The sequence below is a fragment of the Pan paniscus genome, chromosome 20 (assembly GCF_029289425.2).
Source record: "Pan paniscus chromosome 20, NHGRI_mPanPan1-v2.0_pri, whole genome shotgun sequence".
NCBI classification, from domain to species: Eukaryota; Metazoa; Chordata; class Mammalia; order Primates; family Hominidae; genus Pan; species Pan paniscus.
This window is the reverse complement of record NC_073269.2, coordinates 20,923,768-20,940,623: the sequence shown is the minus strand read 5'-3', so window position 1 is coordinate 20,940,623 and position 16,856 is coordinate 20,923,768. Positions and strand designations below refer to the sequence as shown.

The 16,856-nt window shown below is 47.2% G+C and overlaps 1 protein-coding gene and 1 long non-coding RNA gene across 5 annotated transcripts in view; both read right to left on the bottom strand.

Moving 5' to 3' along the window:
- The window catches only part of TPM4 (tropomyosin 4), a 36,702-nt gene extending 34,657 nt beyond the window's left edge, over positions 1–2,045 (bottom strand). The window contains exons 1-2 of one of the 4 annotated variants that reach the window (XM_063599980.1): positions 1,653–2,045; positions 683–1,345 (exon numbers count right to left, since the gene is read on the bottom strand). In XM_063599980.1, coding sequence (XP_063456050.1) covers positions 683–796 — 114 coding nt within the window. In that variant the 5' untranslated portion in view covers positions 797–1,345; positions 1,653–2,045. Of the gene's footprint in view, positions 1–682; positions 1,346–1,652 lie in introns of those variants that run through there. The other 3 variants (XM_003813564.6, XM_008966097.5, XM_063599982.1) reach the window with 3 other exon arrangements.
- Positions 2,046–2,140: 95 nt separating this feature from the next.
- On the bottom strand, positions 2,141–2,824 carry LOC130541011 (uncharacterized). Its single transcript, XR_008955056.2, has 3 exons — positions 2,685–2,824; positions 2,404–2,572; positions 2,141–2,346 (listed from the first exon to the last, which is right to left on the bottom strand). It is a non-coding gene; the product is annotated as an uncharacterized LOC130541011 (long non-coding RNA).
- Between the last annotated feature and the right edge of the window lie 14,032 nt (positions 2,825–16,856).

Below are 16,856 nucleotides of genomic sequence, written 5' to 3'. Positions count from 1 at the left end.
GGAGGCAGACGCAGGCGGATCACTTGAGGTCAGGAGTTTGAGACCAGTCCGGCCAACATGGCGAAATCCGGTCTCTACTAAAAATACAAAATTAGCCGGGTGTGATGGTGGGTGCCTGTAATCCCAGCTACTCGGAGGCTGAGGCAGGAGAATCGCTTGAACCCAGGAGGCGGAGGTTGCAGTGATCCGAGATCGGGCCACTGCACTCCAGCCTGGGCCACAGAGCGAGACTCCGTCTCAAACACACACACACACGCACACACACACCAGAGGCAAACACGCACACACGTACACACACACGTACACACACATACGCTCAAACACACGCAAATACACACACACAGCATGTCCCCAACCTCCCTATGTAGTACACAACCTCCCAGCGCAAACGACACCTCTACCTCGCTCACGAACGTTCTCACTCTCCCTCCCCCGCCAACTCTCTCTGTCAAACTCACTTTGTTCGCACTGGCCCTGCTGGGGGTGGGTCCGATCGTCACCCCTCTTCCAGCCCAGGACCCCATCCAAGGAAGGCAATGGTCCCCTCGCTCTTCCTCCGCCAAAGCATCAGCCTCCTATCCTCCCGCAGGTGTCTGCGACCCCCAACTGGGCTCCAGACCCCGGCCTTCCGCACAGAGAGGACGCCCAGCAGCCCGGAGCGGCCCAGCGGAGGGCACCTCACCTGCTTGCACTTGTCCTCAGCGGCTTTCTTATCCGCCTCCGCCTGCTCCGCGCGGTCGATGGCATTCTCCTTGTCCAACTTCAGCATCTGCATTTTCTTCTTGATGGCCTCCATGGCTGGGCGCTGGCGTGGGGGACGCGGGGTGCGCGGCGGGCTCTGTGGGGGCTGCGGCAGTCAGGGGCTGTGGCTGTGGGGCCGAGTGAGCCTGGCAGGGTGGAGGAGAGGGCCTTATAGCCTCCCGGGGTGCCTCCGCCCTCCTGCCAGGCGAGTCTTGGAGGAAGCCCAAGCCCAGGCCGGCCGGGCCAGCCGCCACTCGCTTGCTCAGGAGGACTTGGCCAGCTCACCGTGCTCCCGGCAGCCCTCGCCTTATTTGGACCTAGGATTTTCTTAAAGGAAGAAAAGAAAAAAAGATCCTAGCTGTTTCCATTTTTAACCTGGTGACACAGGTCCCGCGTGGGCGTGTGGGCACGGCACAGGCCCAGGAGAAGCTGCCCGGGCAGAACCTAGGGTGGGGGCTGCTCTGGGCTGCCTCAGTTTCCCCATCCATCGTTGGGAGGAATGAAGAGGGCTGTGGGTGGGCTCGGGGTCCCGGTGCTGAAATGTGGGGAGGCGCCTGTCTTTTCTGCCTTGATCTTGTCTGTGGCCCCCTGAGTACCTGGTCCCCTAAAAATGGGAAAGTACTTGTTAAGTAAAATGAGCAATTCCCCGTATCCCCCCCCCCCCCCGCCGCCCACACACACACTTTTCTCTGCCTAGGAAATGTAGGAAATGTCTATTTACCTTTCAAGGCCCAGATCCAATGGCCCCTCCTTCAGGAAGCCGTCCTGGATTCCTAGACAGACTTTTGGACTTCCAGCCTGGCATAAAGCTTTCTCCTCCCCTCTAGGTCCTGCCTCTCTAGTATCAGGGATTAGGCCTCCACCCTATTTCCTGCCACCACCCCCAGGGAGCCTTCCTGGATTTCTCCTACCTGTTTCTGCCATGCCTCTGTCTCTCTTCTGGTGACTGTCTCTGTGTCTCTCTCCATCTCTCCATCTCTTCTGCCCCCCTGTGGCTTCTACTGCTTGTAGCTCATGACAGGGAGAAGGCCACTCAATCAACTGATCTGGGCCATCTCTGAAACTCTTGGAGCCCAGGGCAGGCTCCTGCTGTCCTCTTTAGATCTCAGGTCTTCCTTCCCTCCCTCTTATGCTGGGAATCAAGTTGTGGCTCCCCAGTTCCCAAAGAACAGGAGACGGCCTTAGTGCCTTAGCTCCCCGCTTAAGACTCTGCCCCCAACTCTCTCCACACTGGACCCCTGTACTCCAGTTTTCCCACCCCCAGGCCTTTGTGCCATCTGTCTCCTTGGCCCTACTATGCCTCCCTTCTCCCCTCCAGCAATCAGGGGCAGGATTTGCTGACTCCAGAAAGCTTTTTCCTTCCTTAGATAGTAGAGCTAAAAGAATAAAACAAAATGAATTTTTTTTTAAAGAGAAAGTTTAATTTATTGGCTCATTCATTCAGGCACTGAATTCCTGTCACATGCTGTGTCCTAGCAGCGCACACTCAGCATGTGGGAGCTGTTACTATTATTGTTATTATTCAAGCATCATTTATGAGATGTGAACTCTTTGGGGCAGGCCATGGGGCTGGGTCTTGTCTGTGGTCTTCTGAGTACCTGGCCCCTAGAAGATAGGAAAGTGTTTGTTAAAATGAACACACACACACACACACACACACACTTCGCTGCCTAGGAAACTTCTATTCATCCTTCAAGGCCCAGATGCAATGGCTCCTCCTCTAGGAAGCCTTCCTGGATTCCTAGACAGACTCCTGGACTCCCACCCAGCATCAAGACTCCTGTGTGGGATGAAGTGGAGGTAGGGAGCCCTCCTTGTTTTCTGCCCAAGGCTGTAGAGGAAACAGGATCGTGGAAGAGATGGGTAGTGGTCAGTGCCACTGGGGACTGTAGGTTCGGACCAAGAGTGTCCAGCTTCCCTCTGCCCCCTCCCAGCTGCCTCACTGTTCATTAAGCCAGCTTCCTTCTCTTTGTCATGGTGAAAACTTCACCCCTGTTGGTGCAGGGGCTGAAAAGGTAGCAAATAGAACATTCTAGAACTTCTTTCATGCGCTAAAGACGTTGACTTCTCCCTGTGTTCCGGAGTTAAGGGGGCCAAGCCCAGACCTCTCCCCAACTCCGTTCTTCATCCTCCTCCCTTATCCCACCCCTCCCCCATGCTACACAGACAGTTTCGTCCTGTGACAAAAGCAGACCAGAATAATTGCATCTCGAGGGACGTCAGTCATGATGAAAGGACCCTGGGTGGATAATGAAGAAATGCCGTTCATGGACTAAGCTTAGCAGATGACTTACAGATCCCACTTTGAGCCATAAGCTGGAGGTGGGGGCCTGTTTTTATTTCCCTCTTTTTTTTTGAGACGGAGTCTTGTTCTGTCACCCAAGCTGGAGTGCAGTGGCATGATCTTGGCTCACTACAACCTCTGCCTCCCAAGTTCAAGTGATTCTCCTGTCTCATCCTCCCGAGTAGCTGGGACTACAGGTGCCTGCCACCAGCCCTGGCTAAATTTTTGTATTTTTAGCAGAGACGGGGTTTTGCTATGTTGGTCAGGCTGGACTCCAACTCCTGACCTCATGTGATCCACCCACCTTTGCCTCCCAAAGTGCTGGGATTACAGGCATGAGCCACTGTGCCTGGCCTTTTATTCCCATTTTTACAGAGGAGGAAGTTGAGGCTGGCCCTCCACGTCAGAGGCCATCCAGCCAGGCGAGGCAGCTGCAACGGAGGCCCCTTTGCCTTTACAATGAACTCCAGGAATGAGCTGCGGTTATAAGCCCCTCCCTGTGTTACAAATGGGGAAACTGAGGCCCAGAGTGACTCACCCACAGTCACCCAGCTTGTGAGTGGCCCGGCTGACTCTAGGACTGAGCTGGCAAGAAGTCCTAAGACTCCCCCACCCACCCTGCTCTGCCACAACCAGGCCTCCATGCCCACCATTTCTCATTCTCTTCACTATCTCAGGCTGAGTCATCAGAGGTCAGTCCTGATGTCCTCTCCACCCCTGCTGTCCCCTGCTGTCCCCAGAAACCCTGGGACCAGCCTCGCCGCAGGTGGTGTGGCTAATTCCAGGCCTGACACCACCGACCTCGGAAAGAGATCCCTCCCGCAGGAGATATCTGCGTGCTTCATGGCCTTGTAGGGAAGACCCTTGTCCCTGGTACGGTTTCTTGCAAAGGGAGCTCCCAGAGGTGCAGTCTGATGCGGAGGAGAGGAGAAACAGGCTAGGAATGGCGCTAGGACTAGCTGCACGACCCCATCAGCATCTTTAGTGTGTCCTCTGCAGCCTTGGTAATGGACTTACATCTCCTCTGGGCATGAGCTCCAGGCAACACCCCAGGAGCCCTGGTCAGGGCTGGGAGGGTCATTTGGGGTTCCCGGACGCTGGGGGCCCTGCCCCAGCTGTTCAGGCTGTGTATTCTGGAGCATGAGGCAGGTGGAGGCTACCATTTATAGCTCAGGAGTGAGCTTCCCTCCTGCACTACAACCTCTCCAACTGGGGGCTTCTAAGGACAGGATGGGGGAAAGAGAACAGCCCATCAGCATCCCAGCCACCTCCCAGTCATGAGACCCAGAGTCATTTATCAAGCATCTACTACCATGTGCGTGTTTTTGGAACACTGTGGTGGACATGACTCATCCCAGTGGGGCAAGACAACCAATAACTGCAATTATGGAATGAATTACAATAGGGCAAATGACTGTCTTTTGATACAAAAATTCAAGGAGGTCAGGCAAAATGGCTCACGCCTGTAATCCCAGCACTTTGGGAGGCTGAGGTGGAAGGATCACTTGAGGTCAGGAGTTTGAGGCCAGCCTGGGCAGCATAGCAAGACCCCATCTTTACAAAAGATACAAAAACTAGCTGGGCATGGTGGTCTGTGCCTGTCGTCCCAGCTACTCAGGAGAATAAGGTAGTTGAATCACTTGGGCCCTGGAGTTTGAGGCTGCAGTGAGCTTCTTTTTCTCTCTTTCTTTCTTTCTTTCTTTCTTTCTTTCTTTCTTTCTTTCTTCTTTCTTTCTTTCCTTCTTTCCTTCTTTTCTTTCTTTCTCGAGACAAGGTCTCACTCTGTTGCCCAGGCTGGAGTGCAGTGGCACAATCATGGCTCACTACAGCCTAGATCCCCCAGCTTCAATTGATCCTCCCACCTCAGACCCCTGAGTAGCTAGGACTACGGGCATGTGCCACTATGCCTGGATACTTTTTTGTTTTTGTAGAGGTGGGGTCTTGCTATGTTGCGCAGGCTGGTCTTGAACTCCTGGGTTCAAGTGATCTTCCTGCCTTGGCCTCCCAAACTATTGGGATTACAGGCGTGAGCCCCTGTGCCTGGCCTGCCGTGAGCTATTATTGCACCACTACACTTCAGCCTGGGCATCAGATATCCCATCTCTTAAAAAATGCAAGGACAAATAGTTTATTTGGGAAGTGACCCAAGGAGATACAAGTAGAGGATGGGAAGTGAAATAGGGAAAAGAAAGTAACCATTAAGCATGCATTATGAAACCAGTTACTGCCATGGACAAATAGGGTGCAGTCCCACTGAGGGCCTCTGGAGGCAGCAGAGAGCACGCTCTTTGGAGTTGTCCCAGCTGAGGGGCGAAGGAGCTAGGGTATTTATCCACCAATTCCATGCTGCTGTTGATTGAAGGCTGCTCTTAGGGGCTGTTGATTCTGCTGATCTGCCCTTGTATGGGTCACACTCACTTCATGAGCTGGAGGAAGACCGCCTCTCCCCCTAGCAGAGAGGGGTATTTATCCACCAATTCCATGCTGCTGTTGATTGAAGGCTGCTCTTAGGGGCTGTTGATTCTGCTGATCTGCCCTTGTATGGGTCACACTCACTTCATGAGCTGGAGGAAGACTGCCTCTCCCCCTAGCAGAGAGATGAAGCTGCTAGAAGTACCCCTTGGTGTGGAGAGAAACAGTAGGAACCCAGTGGATCTGGGCAGGCACCCAGAGTGTGAGCTAAATTTTTTTTTTTTTTTGAGATAGTCTTGCTCTGTCCTGCACTCCCAGGCTGGAGTGCAGTGGCACGATCTCGGCTCACTGCAACCTCTGCCTCCCAGGTTCAAGCAATTCTCGTGCCTCAGCCTCCCAAGTAGCTGGGATTACAGGCACGCACCACCACGCCTGGCTACTTTTTGTATTTTTGCAAAGACAGGGTTTCACCATGTTGGCCAGGCTGGTCTCGAACTCCTGACCTCAGGTGGTCTGCCCACCTCGGCCTCCCAGCGTGCTGGGATTACAGGCATGAGTCACCACGCCCAGCCGAAAAATGTTAATGCATGCAAAATGCAGGCATCTGATTAGTCTTGGGTGGAAGTCAGGGAAAAGCCTCCCTGAGGAAGTGGCAATTGAGGGAGGTCTGAACGGTGGTGATGGGGTCTATGCGAAGGTCATGGGAGGAAGGGACTGAGGGCAGGTGAGAGTGTCTGCGGTTGAATGCAGAGATGAGGATGTGGTGTGGTGTGGTGTGGTGTGGTGGGTGGTGAGGCTGCAGAGATCAAACAACAGAAGAGAGGATGGGGACTGCCCCCAAACGTGTCTCCTGCAGTTTGAGACATGCAAAGAGACCAAGGCAACAGGTGAGTTTACTGAGTTCCGATAGAAAAGAGCAAAAATGTTCTCAGCTTGCACTCTATGGAGTTTCATTTCATGGGGTACAATAGAGTAATAAGATGACAAGGATGACAATAAAAATGACCCTGAAGCTGGGTGCAGTGGCTCACGCCTGTAGTTGCAGCACTTTGGGAGGCAAAGGTGGGAGAATCGCTTGAGCCCAGGAGTTCAAGATCATCCTGAGCAACAGAGCGAGACCCCATCTCTACAAAAAATTTAAAAATTAGTTGGGTGTGGTGGCATGCATCTGTAGTCCCAGCTACTCCAGAGGCTGAGGCAGGAGGATCACTTGAGCCCAGGAGTTTGAGTCTGCAGTGAGCCATACTGGTACCACTGCACTCCAGCCTGGGCAACAGAGTGAGACTCTATCTCTTAATAAAAAAAGAGTTTTTAGGCCAGGTGCAGTGGCTCACACCTGTAATCCTGGTACTTTGAGAGGCCGAGGGGTTGGATCCCTTGAGGATAGAAGTTCGAGACCAGCCTGGCCAACATGGTGACATCCCGTCCCTACTAAAAATACAAAAAAATTAGCCGGGCATAGGTGTTGCACACCTGTAATCCCAGGTACTCGGGAAGCTGACAAATATTGCTTGAACCTGGGAGGTAGAGGTTGCAATGAGCTGAGATTGCACCACTGCACTCCTGCCTGGGCGACAGAGCAAGATCCTGTTTAAAAAAAAAAATTATCCGGGAAGGGGCAAACCATTGGTGGGGCGGGCAAGGAGAAAAGGGCCCTAAGTCCTCCCCAAAGTCTCTGAGCTGCACTCCGAGGGAACTGTGTGGGTTAGAGAGCTTGGCCATTAATCCTGTAAAACAGGCATGACCACAAGCTTGGTGGCATCGTCACGATAATTAATAATAATTATAGTTAACACTGACATGTCTTTAATGTGTCCATGCTGTTCTACGTGCCTTGCACACATCAGCTCACTTAATTTTCACATGAACCTCGTGAGATAAGTGCTGCCGTCATTTCCATTTTATAAAAGGAGAAATTGAGGCACAGAGAGGTGAAATAACTTGCTCAAGCCAGCACAGCTAAGAAGTGGTGGTGTTGGGAGTTGAACCAAGAGTGGCTGACTCCGGATTCTACACATTGACCCACAAACTATAACCTGAGCAGCCTCCCCTGTTCAACCTCCTACCTGAGTTACCTTCATGGACAGCCACTGCCCATTGGGTGTCAATGGTGTCATTGGAGAACAATTCTCCACGGGTGTCTTGCATTTCTGTACACCCCAAAATCAGGGGCTCAGACAGCTTTTATTCCAGCTATCTTTTCAAGGATGTTTGTATAGCAAACAGCCTTGGAAGACAGAGTTTCTTCCTGTGAAGCAGAGGGCAGTTTCATTTGCTATCCATATAATAAAGATAATGTCTCCCTCTGGTATTAAAATAGACCAGGTTTGTTTGTAGTCGACTATAAAAATCGAGATCTTTAAGCTCAGAGTTCCTTGGCTGTGGAACTAACCCAATGTGGGCTAGTGCAAACACAAAGTTCATGCTGCCTGCTGTGCCACGAGTAATAAAGTCCTTTGTCTCTGATACTGGAGTCTTGTGTCTTCTGCCCACATCCATAAAACTGTAGCAGGTTCAATTGTCCACTTGCAAGTAGGATAAGATCCCAGACTCTTCACAGTTCTTGACAACTACTTGTGTTTCTGGGATGACAACTGTCACCAAGGTGTTTCTCTTGGGATCCTAGATTTGGCCTGGTTAGGTCTCACTTTTACTGCTACCTTTCTTTTCTTTTCTTTTTTTCTTAAAGAGACAGGGTCTCACTCTATTGCCCGGGGTGGAGTTCAGTGATGCAATCATAGCGCATTGCAGCCTCCAACTCCTGGCTCAAGCGATCCTCCTGCCTCAGCCTCCCAAGTAGCTAGGACTACAGGTGTGTGCCACCACACCTGGCTAATTTTTATTTCTTTCTCTTTTTTTTTAAATTAATTTTTACATTTTTGGTAGAGATGGGATCTTGCTATGTTGCCCAGGCTAGTCTTGAACTCCTGGCCCCTCAAGCTGTCCTCCCACCTTGGCTTCCCAAGTGCTGGGATTCCAGGTGAGATCCTCCATGCCCAGCTAAATGCAGCTACTTTTTATTTATTTATTTATTTATTTTTCATTTTTTAATTTTTAATTTTTAATTTTTAAATATTTTTTGGAGATGGAGTTTTGCTCTTGTCACCCAGGCTGGAGTGCAATGGCACGATCTCGGCTCATTGCAACCTCTGTCTCCTGAGTTCACGTGATTCTCCTGCCTCAGCCTCCTGAGTAGTCAGGATTACAGGGGCCCGCCACCACGTTTGGCTAATTTTTGTATTTTTAGTAGAGATGGGGTCTCACCATGTTGGCCAGGCTGTTCTCGAACTCCTGACTCAGACGATCCACCTGCCTTGGCCTCCCAAAGTGCTGGGATTACAGGCATGAGCCACTGCGCCTGGTTTGTAGCTACCTTTCAAAGTAGGTGCAGAGTGGGACGGTATACCTTAACTCTTTGCTGCCTGAATAATTTTTGGTTTTTTTTTTGAGACAGGGTCTTGCTCTGTCACTGAGGCTGGAGTGCAGTACTGCAATCATGGCTCACTGCAGCCTTGACCTCCTGGGCTCAAGCAATCCTCCTGCCTCAGCCTCCCGAGTAGCTATAGGCATGGATTACAGGCATGCACCACCATGCCCAGCTAAGTTTTTTGATTTTTAGTAGAGTTGGGGTCTTGCCATGTTGACCAGGCTGGTCTTGAATTCCTGGGCTCAAGCAATCCTCCTGCCTCAACCTCCCAACGTGTTGGGATTACAGGTATGAGCCACTGCGCCCGGCCTCATGGATTGTTCTTTATAGCACAAGACTTTCCTATGCATCGGAGGATGTTGAGCCACATTCCTGGCCTCTATCTGTTACATGCCAGTAGTATCCCATCCCGTCACCACAGTCAAAACAGTTTCTGGACACGGCCAAATGTCCCCGGGGCTGGGAGCGAGTGAAATCATCCTCCTTGTTGACAATCACTTCTTTAAGGAAGGACCACAATCTTAAGACATCCTTCAAAGCTGCCTTCTTTGGCTTAGGGGGTCCTTTTTAAAATAAGAAATCCCTCTACACTCCCAAATCACAGTCAACCCTCGGTATACACAGGGGATAGATTCCAAGACCCTCTGAAAATACAAAAAACCCAGGATGCTCAAGTTTCCTTTTTGTTTTTTTTTTTGAGACAGGGTCTCGCTCTGTCGCCCAGGCTGGAGTGCAGTGGCATGATCTCGGCTCACTGCAACCTCCGCCTCCTGGGTTCAAGCGATTCTTCTGCCTCAGCCTCCAGAGTAGCTGGGACTACAGGTGCACACCACCATACCCAGCTAATTTTTGTATTTTTAGTAGAGACGGGGTTTCACCATATTGGCCAGGCTGGTCTTGAACTCCTGACCTCATGATCCGCCTGCCTTGGCCTCCCAAAGTGCTGGCTCTTTCTTTCTTTCCTTTTTTCTTTTCTCTTTCTTTCTTTCTTTCTCTTTCTTTTCTTCTTTCTTTTTCTTCCTTCCTTCCTTCTTTCTTTCTTTCCTTCCTTCCTTTCTTTTTCTTTCTTTCTCTCTCTCTCCTTCCTTCCTTCTTTCCTTCTCTGTCTCCCTCATTTTTTTTGAGATGCAGTTTTGCTTTTGTTGCCCAGTCTGGAGTGCAGTGGCGCGATCTTGGCTCACTGCAACCTTTGCCTCCCCAGTTCAAGCAATTCTCCTGCCTCAGCTTCCTGAGTAGCTAGGAATACAGACATCTGCCACCATGGCCTGGCTAATTTTTTTTTTTTTTTTGAGACAGCATCTTGCACCGTTGCCCAGGCTGGAGAGCAGTGGCGCGATCGCAGATAACCACAACCTCCACTTCCTGGGTTCAAGTGATTCTCCTGCCTCAGCCTCCCAAGAAACTGGGATTATAGGCGCGTGCCACCTTGGCTGGTTAATTTTTATATTTTTAGTAGAGACGGGGTTTCACCGTGTTGGTTAGGCTGATCTCGAACTACTGACCCCATGATCTACCTGCCTTGGCTTCCCAAAGTGCTGGGATTACAGGCGTGAGCCACTGCACCTGGCCAGCCTGTCTAATTTTTGTATTTTTAGTAGAGACGGGATTTCATCATATTGCCCAGGCTGGTCTTGAACTCCTGACTTCAGGTGATCCACCCACCTCAGCCTCTCAAAGTGCTGGGATTACAGGCGTGAGCCACCGTACGCTGCTCAGGTAGTTTTTTATAGCAGTGTGAGAACAGACTAATACAGTTACCTTTTGAGCATTCCACTGGCAGTTTTGGTCTTCCTTGTGCGGAGCCAAGAACATTCTGTGTTGGAAGTCTTTGGTGTGTATGAGAACTGTCTGCAGTTGAGCTATGGGGAGGGCTGAAAGAATATGGAAGGGGTCAGCAACAGCATCTGCTAAAACTACATCTGTGTACCAATGGTATTATTATTTCCTTGATGTATATTTTTTGAATCATTAAGAAAATCTCAAGTAGCTTCTTTAGCCTCATCCTAAGTGTAGGCTTGAGATACTAGTTGTGTTTTCCTTCAAACACGTTTAAATAAAACATGATTATCTATTTAACATCTCAAATCATCTTGCTTGCCAGTATACAGGCACCACATTATCTCATTTAATCCTCTTAACATCCCTAGGCTGTAGGTAATAGTATCTCTGTTTTACATATGAGAACACTGAGGTTCAAAGGGGTGAAATGACTGCTCACGGGTACATGGGAAGGAAATAGCAGAATCATGCTTTGGAGAATACTAACTGTGTACCAATTCTATTCTCCCATCTTTTGTAGCAGACAGAATTGTGATCTTGCAGGGACATCATATTCTCTAGCCTCCCTTGCAGCAAGGCCATGTGGGTGGCTAAGTTCTCACTGATGGAATATGAATGTAAGTTATATGTGCACCATCTGAGTGAAGTCTCGAAGACAATAGACTTACCTCTTCTATGCTCTCTTTTTTCCTTGTTTGCAAGCTGGTATATGGACTTACCTAAGACCCAACCTACAGACAGGGCAAATGCCTTAGGGATTAATGGAGAAATAAAATGAAAGAAACTTGGGCCTGTAGATGGTTGCATGAAGCAGAGTTGCAGATTGAACCAAAACTAGAGAGATAAATAAACTTCTGTCTGTTTAAAATATTGCATTTTGGACTTCTCACTTCTTTTTACTGAAGCTTAGACTTTTGTCCTAATAAACACAGTAATTGGTTCCAGAAGTGGGGTGTAGTCATAGGAATAGATGGCATTTGATTAATGGCTGGGACACAGATATTTCAGGCTGGAAAGCTGGGTATCCTCCTCAGGCCAAGGCAAAACATACAATCTTAGAGAACTAGGAAGATAGTTCAAATGGTAATTGAACTTGAATTTCTAGATAAAGTGATTAGAAAGAGGCAGAACATGGTTGTGAGTTGGTTGCTTCCTGCTTTTAGCAAAGTGTTATAAGAAAGATGTGGACTTAGTGGTCAAGAACTTGACCAATATGCAAACAGAGATGGAAGAATCCACAGATAGAAGTCCACAAAGAGTTGGAGAAATCATCTGACCCTGATCTCTCCAACAGTGAGTGGTAAATAGGCTTTTCACTTAAGGTATTTGTTTCAAATGTCCTCAGGCAGCCACCATTATCACGGTAGAAAGGCTTGGGTAAACTAAGGAATGTAAAAATCTGATGTCTTCAGGAGAACTTTTGGTGTGGTTACTGATTGGAAGCAAATAGCTCACTAAGTGTTTTAGAGAATTATTTTGAAACCATGAACCCAGCCTGTGTATCAGCCTTAAGGAAATCCCTAATTTGCACCACAGGAATCAGGCTATGGTAACTGCAGGGTTCCCAAGCAGGGCACCCCCCTCAAAACTCACTCTAGATGTGGTCATGGAAGATAAGTGGACAAGGAAGAAAACCCCAGATAGAAAAACCAGTGAACAACAGACAATGGAGTTTCCCGGAGAGATCCACCAGAGTCTCACCAAATGATTTATTCTACTTTACAATCAGAGAGTTAAAAAAAAATCCTGCCCAGCAAGATTTGATCATTACTCTGTGCTAGCAACTGGTATAATATTGTGTATTCAATGAGGAGAGGGCCAGAAAAATTGACTTTTAGTTTACAAATTATTGGATCATGAGAGAAACAGTAAGACCTGCCTGAAGAAGAAGACTGTGTTTTAGCCAGAGATTTTGGACTCTGAGCTGGATGCATCAATAACATGGGATATTGCCTTCTTCCAGGAAGGGTATAAAGGTATTCTATAGTGGGAAGAAGCATGCTTTTATATATTTGGTGGCTAGAGGATGGAATGTGGACTGCTAGCTCTCTACAGAAATCCATTCTCCCCTTCTATAATAACAAAATCACAGCCTAGCAACTTGGTTGACCATGTTTTGCCTTGGCCTAAGGAAGATACTCAGCTTTCCAGCCTGAAATATCTGTGTTCTCACAACCCTGTCATTAAGCAAATGCCATCTATTTTTATGGTGTACCCCACTTCTGGAACCAATTACCACGTTTGTTAGGACAAAAGTCTAAGCTCCAGTAAAAAGAAGTGAGAGGTCCAAAATTCAATATTTTAAAGTTTACTTTTCTCTCTAGTTTCAGTTCAGCATGCGATTCTGCTTCATGCAATTATTTAGGGACCAAGGTTCCAATATCATATTTCTTGGCCTCTCTTGCAGCTAGGTGTAATCCAGTGTGGAATGTGAAAAGTAGGTGGCATTTCCAGACAATAGGCTTTCCTCCTCTGTGCACTCTGATTATTATTATTTTTTGTAATCCAGAGTTCACAGCTTTGCTCTTATAAACAAGAACAATGTTTAGGAAATGGGTGGGAAACAAGACATAGGAAACTTGGGTCTCTGAGTGACTGAGAGGAGTAGAGCCATGCACTGACCTAGGTTTCTGTTATGTGAGAAATAAGCTACTACGTTGCTTCAGCTATGAATCCACTCACTAGAGTCTTTTTTTTGAAATGGAGTTTTGCTCTTGTTGTCCAGGCTGGAGTACAATGGCATGATCTCGGCTTGCTGCATCCTCCACCTCCTGGGTTTAAGCGATTCTCCTGCCTCAGCCTCCCAAGTAGCTGGGATTACAGGCATGTGCATGTGCCACTATGCTTGGCTAATTTTGTATTTTTTTTTTTTTTGTCGTAGAGATGGGGTTTCACCATGTTGGTCAGGCTAGTCTTGAACTCCTGACCTCAAGTGATCCACCTGCCTTGGCCTCCCAAAGTGCTGGGATTACAGGTGTGAGCCACTGCACCTGGCCTTTTCTTCTTTTTATTTTTAGCAAATCTTATGAGTTGGATTATGTCTCTTCTCCCAATTCATATGTTGAAGTCCTAATCCCCAGTATCTCAGAATGTGACCTTATTTAGAAATAGGATTAAGTATAGTAACTAAGATGAAGTCATACTGGAGAATGGTGGGCTCCTAATACAGTATAACTGGTGTCCTTATAAGCAGGTGACATTTAAAGACAGATACGCACACAGGGAGAATGCCATGTGAAGATGAATGCAGAGGTCTACAAGCCAAGGAACATCAAAGATTGGCAGCAAACCACAAGAAGCTAGGGAACAACATCATACTGAACATGGAAAAACTTGAAGCATTCCCCTTGAGAACTGGAACAAGACAAAGATGCCCACTCTCACCACAACTGTTCAACATAATACTGGAAGTGCTAGCCACAGCAATTAGGCAAGAGAAAGAAATAAAAGTCATCTAAATAGGAAAAGAAGAAGTCAAACTATCTGTCTTTACTGACAATATGATTCCATACTTAGAAAACCCTAAGGACTCCACCAAAAAGCTATTAGAACTAATAAACAATTTTAGCAAGGTTTCAGGGTACAAAATAAATGTACAAAAATCCGTAGCATGTCCATACACCAATACATCCAAGCTGAGAGCCAAACCAAAAACACAATCCCATTTATAGTAACCACACAAAAAAGTACCTAGGAATACATCTAATGGAGGAGATGAAAGATCTTTACAAGGAGAACTGCAAAACACTTCAAAGAAATCATAGATGACACAAACAAATGGAAAAACATTCCATGCTCATGGATCAGAAGAATCAATATCGTTCAAATGGCCATACTGCCCAAAGCAACCTACAGATTCAATGCTATTCTTATCAAACTACCAAAACCATTTTTCACAAAATTGAAAAAACTATATTAAAATTCTTATGGAACCAAAACAGCTTGAATAGTCAAAGCAATCCTAAGAAAAAAGAACAAAACTGGAGGCATCACATCATCCGACTTCAAACTATACTATAGGGCTACAGTAACCAAAACAGCATGGTACTTGTACAAAAACAGACACAGAGACCAATGGAATAGAATAGAGAGCCCAGAAGTAAAGCCACACACTTACCACCATCTGATCTTCAACAAAGTTGACAATAACAAGCAATGAGGAAAAGACTTCCTATTCAATAAGTGGTGCTGGGATAGCTGGCAAGTCACATGCAGAAGAATGTAACTGGACCCCTCCCTTTCACCGTATACAAACATTAACTCAAGATAGATTAAAAATTTAAATGTAAGACCTCAAATCATAAGAATCCTAGAAGAAAACCTAGGAAACATGAATTTATGACTAAGTCCTCAAAAGCAGTTGCAATGAAAACAAAAATTGACAAATGAGATCTAATCAAATTTAAGAGTTTCTGCACAGCAAAAGAAACTACCAACAGAGTAAGCAGACAGCCTACAGAATGGGAGAAAATATTTGCAAACTGTGCATCTGACAAAGGTCTAATATCCAGAATCTACAAGGAACTTAAACAATTGAACAGGCAAAACCCAGATAACCCCATTAAAAAGTGGGTAAAGGACATTAACAGACACTTCTCAAAAGAAGACATACAAGTGGCTAGCAAACATATGAAAGAATGATCACCACCACTAGTCATCAGAGAAATGCAAATAAAAACCACAATGAGATACCATCTCACACCAGTCGGAATGGCTATTCTGAAAAAGTGAAATGAACAAACAAACAAAAAACAAAAATAAAAACCACCAGACATTAAAGAGACTGCAGAGAAAATGGAATGTTTATCCTATACTGATGAAAATGTAAATTAGTTCAGCCACTGTGGAAAGCAGTTTGGAGATTACTCAAAGAAATTAAACAGAGCTACCTGGCCGGGTGCGGTGGCTCGCACCTGTAATCCCAGTACTTTGGGAGGCTGAGGTGGGTGGATTGCCTGAGGTCAGGAGTTCGAGACCAGCTGGGCCAACATGGTGAAACCCCGCCTCTACTAAAAATACAAAAATCAGCCAGGCGTGGTGGTGGGTGCCTACAATCCCAGCTACTTGGGAGGCTGAGGCAGGAGAATCGCTTGAACCCAGGAGGCGGAGGTTGCAGTGAGCCAAGATCAGGCCATTGCACTCTAGCCTGGGTGACAACAGTGAGACTCCATCTCAAAAAAACAAAGAACAAAGAACAAAAAACAAACCCAAAAACAAGGCTACCATTCGACCCAGCAGTCCTGTTACTGGGTATATACTCCGAAGAAAACAAAAATCAGTCTGCCAAAAAGGCACATGCATGCATGTGTTCATTGAAGCACTATTCACAATAGCAAAGACATTGTGACACAGAGGTGCAAAGTCAGAGGTCAGGGTGCAATGCAACAGGTTCCTCCCATTGAACTGGACACTATAGTGTCCGATGGTGCACAGCTCTAATGTACGTCATATACAGAAGCTTGTTTTCCAAACCTTACAGCTCAAAATTACATAAACTTGATAGAATTTCCCCCAATTTGACAGTCACCCTGAACATTTATTTTTACATTTCCAGCAATAAATTGTAAAGTTCAAATAATTTTTTCAACAGGCTGGGCGTGGTGGCTCCTGCCTGTAATCCCAGCACTTTGGGAGGCCAGGGTGGGCTGATTACTTGAGGTCAGGAGTCTGAGACCAGCCTGGCCAACATGGTGAAACCCCATCTGTACTAAAAATACAAAAAAAAATTAGTGGGGCATAGTGGTGCGTGCCTGTAGTCCCAGCTACTCAGGAGGCCGAGGCTGGAGAATCACTTGAACACAGGAGGTGAAGGTTGCAGTGAGCCGAGATCACCCCACTGCACTCCAGACTGGGTGAAAGAGCGATACTTCACCTCCCCCCTCCCCCCACAAAAAAAGCCCTGGAGGGGCTTGTTTGCCCCTTCCACCATTTGAAGGCATCATCTATGGGCTCTCACCAGACACTGAATCTGCTGGCACCTTGATCTTGGACTTCCCAGCCTTCAGAACTGTTAGCAATAAACCTCTCGTTTATAAATTATTCAGTCTAAAGTATGTTGTTCTAGCAGCTAAAACAAACTAAGACATTGGTACCAAGAAGTGGAGTGTTATTGTAAAAAAATACCCAGTAATGTGGAAGCAGCTTTGAAACTGGGTAATGGGTAGAGGCTGGAAGAGTGTGCAGGTGCATGCTAGAAAAAGACTATGTTATTGT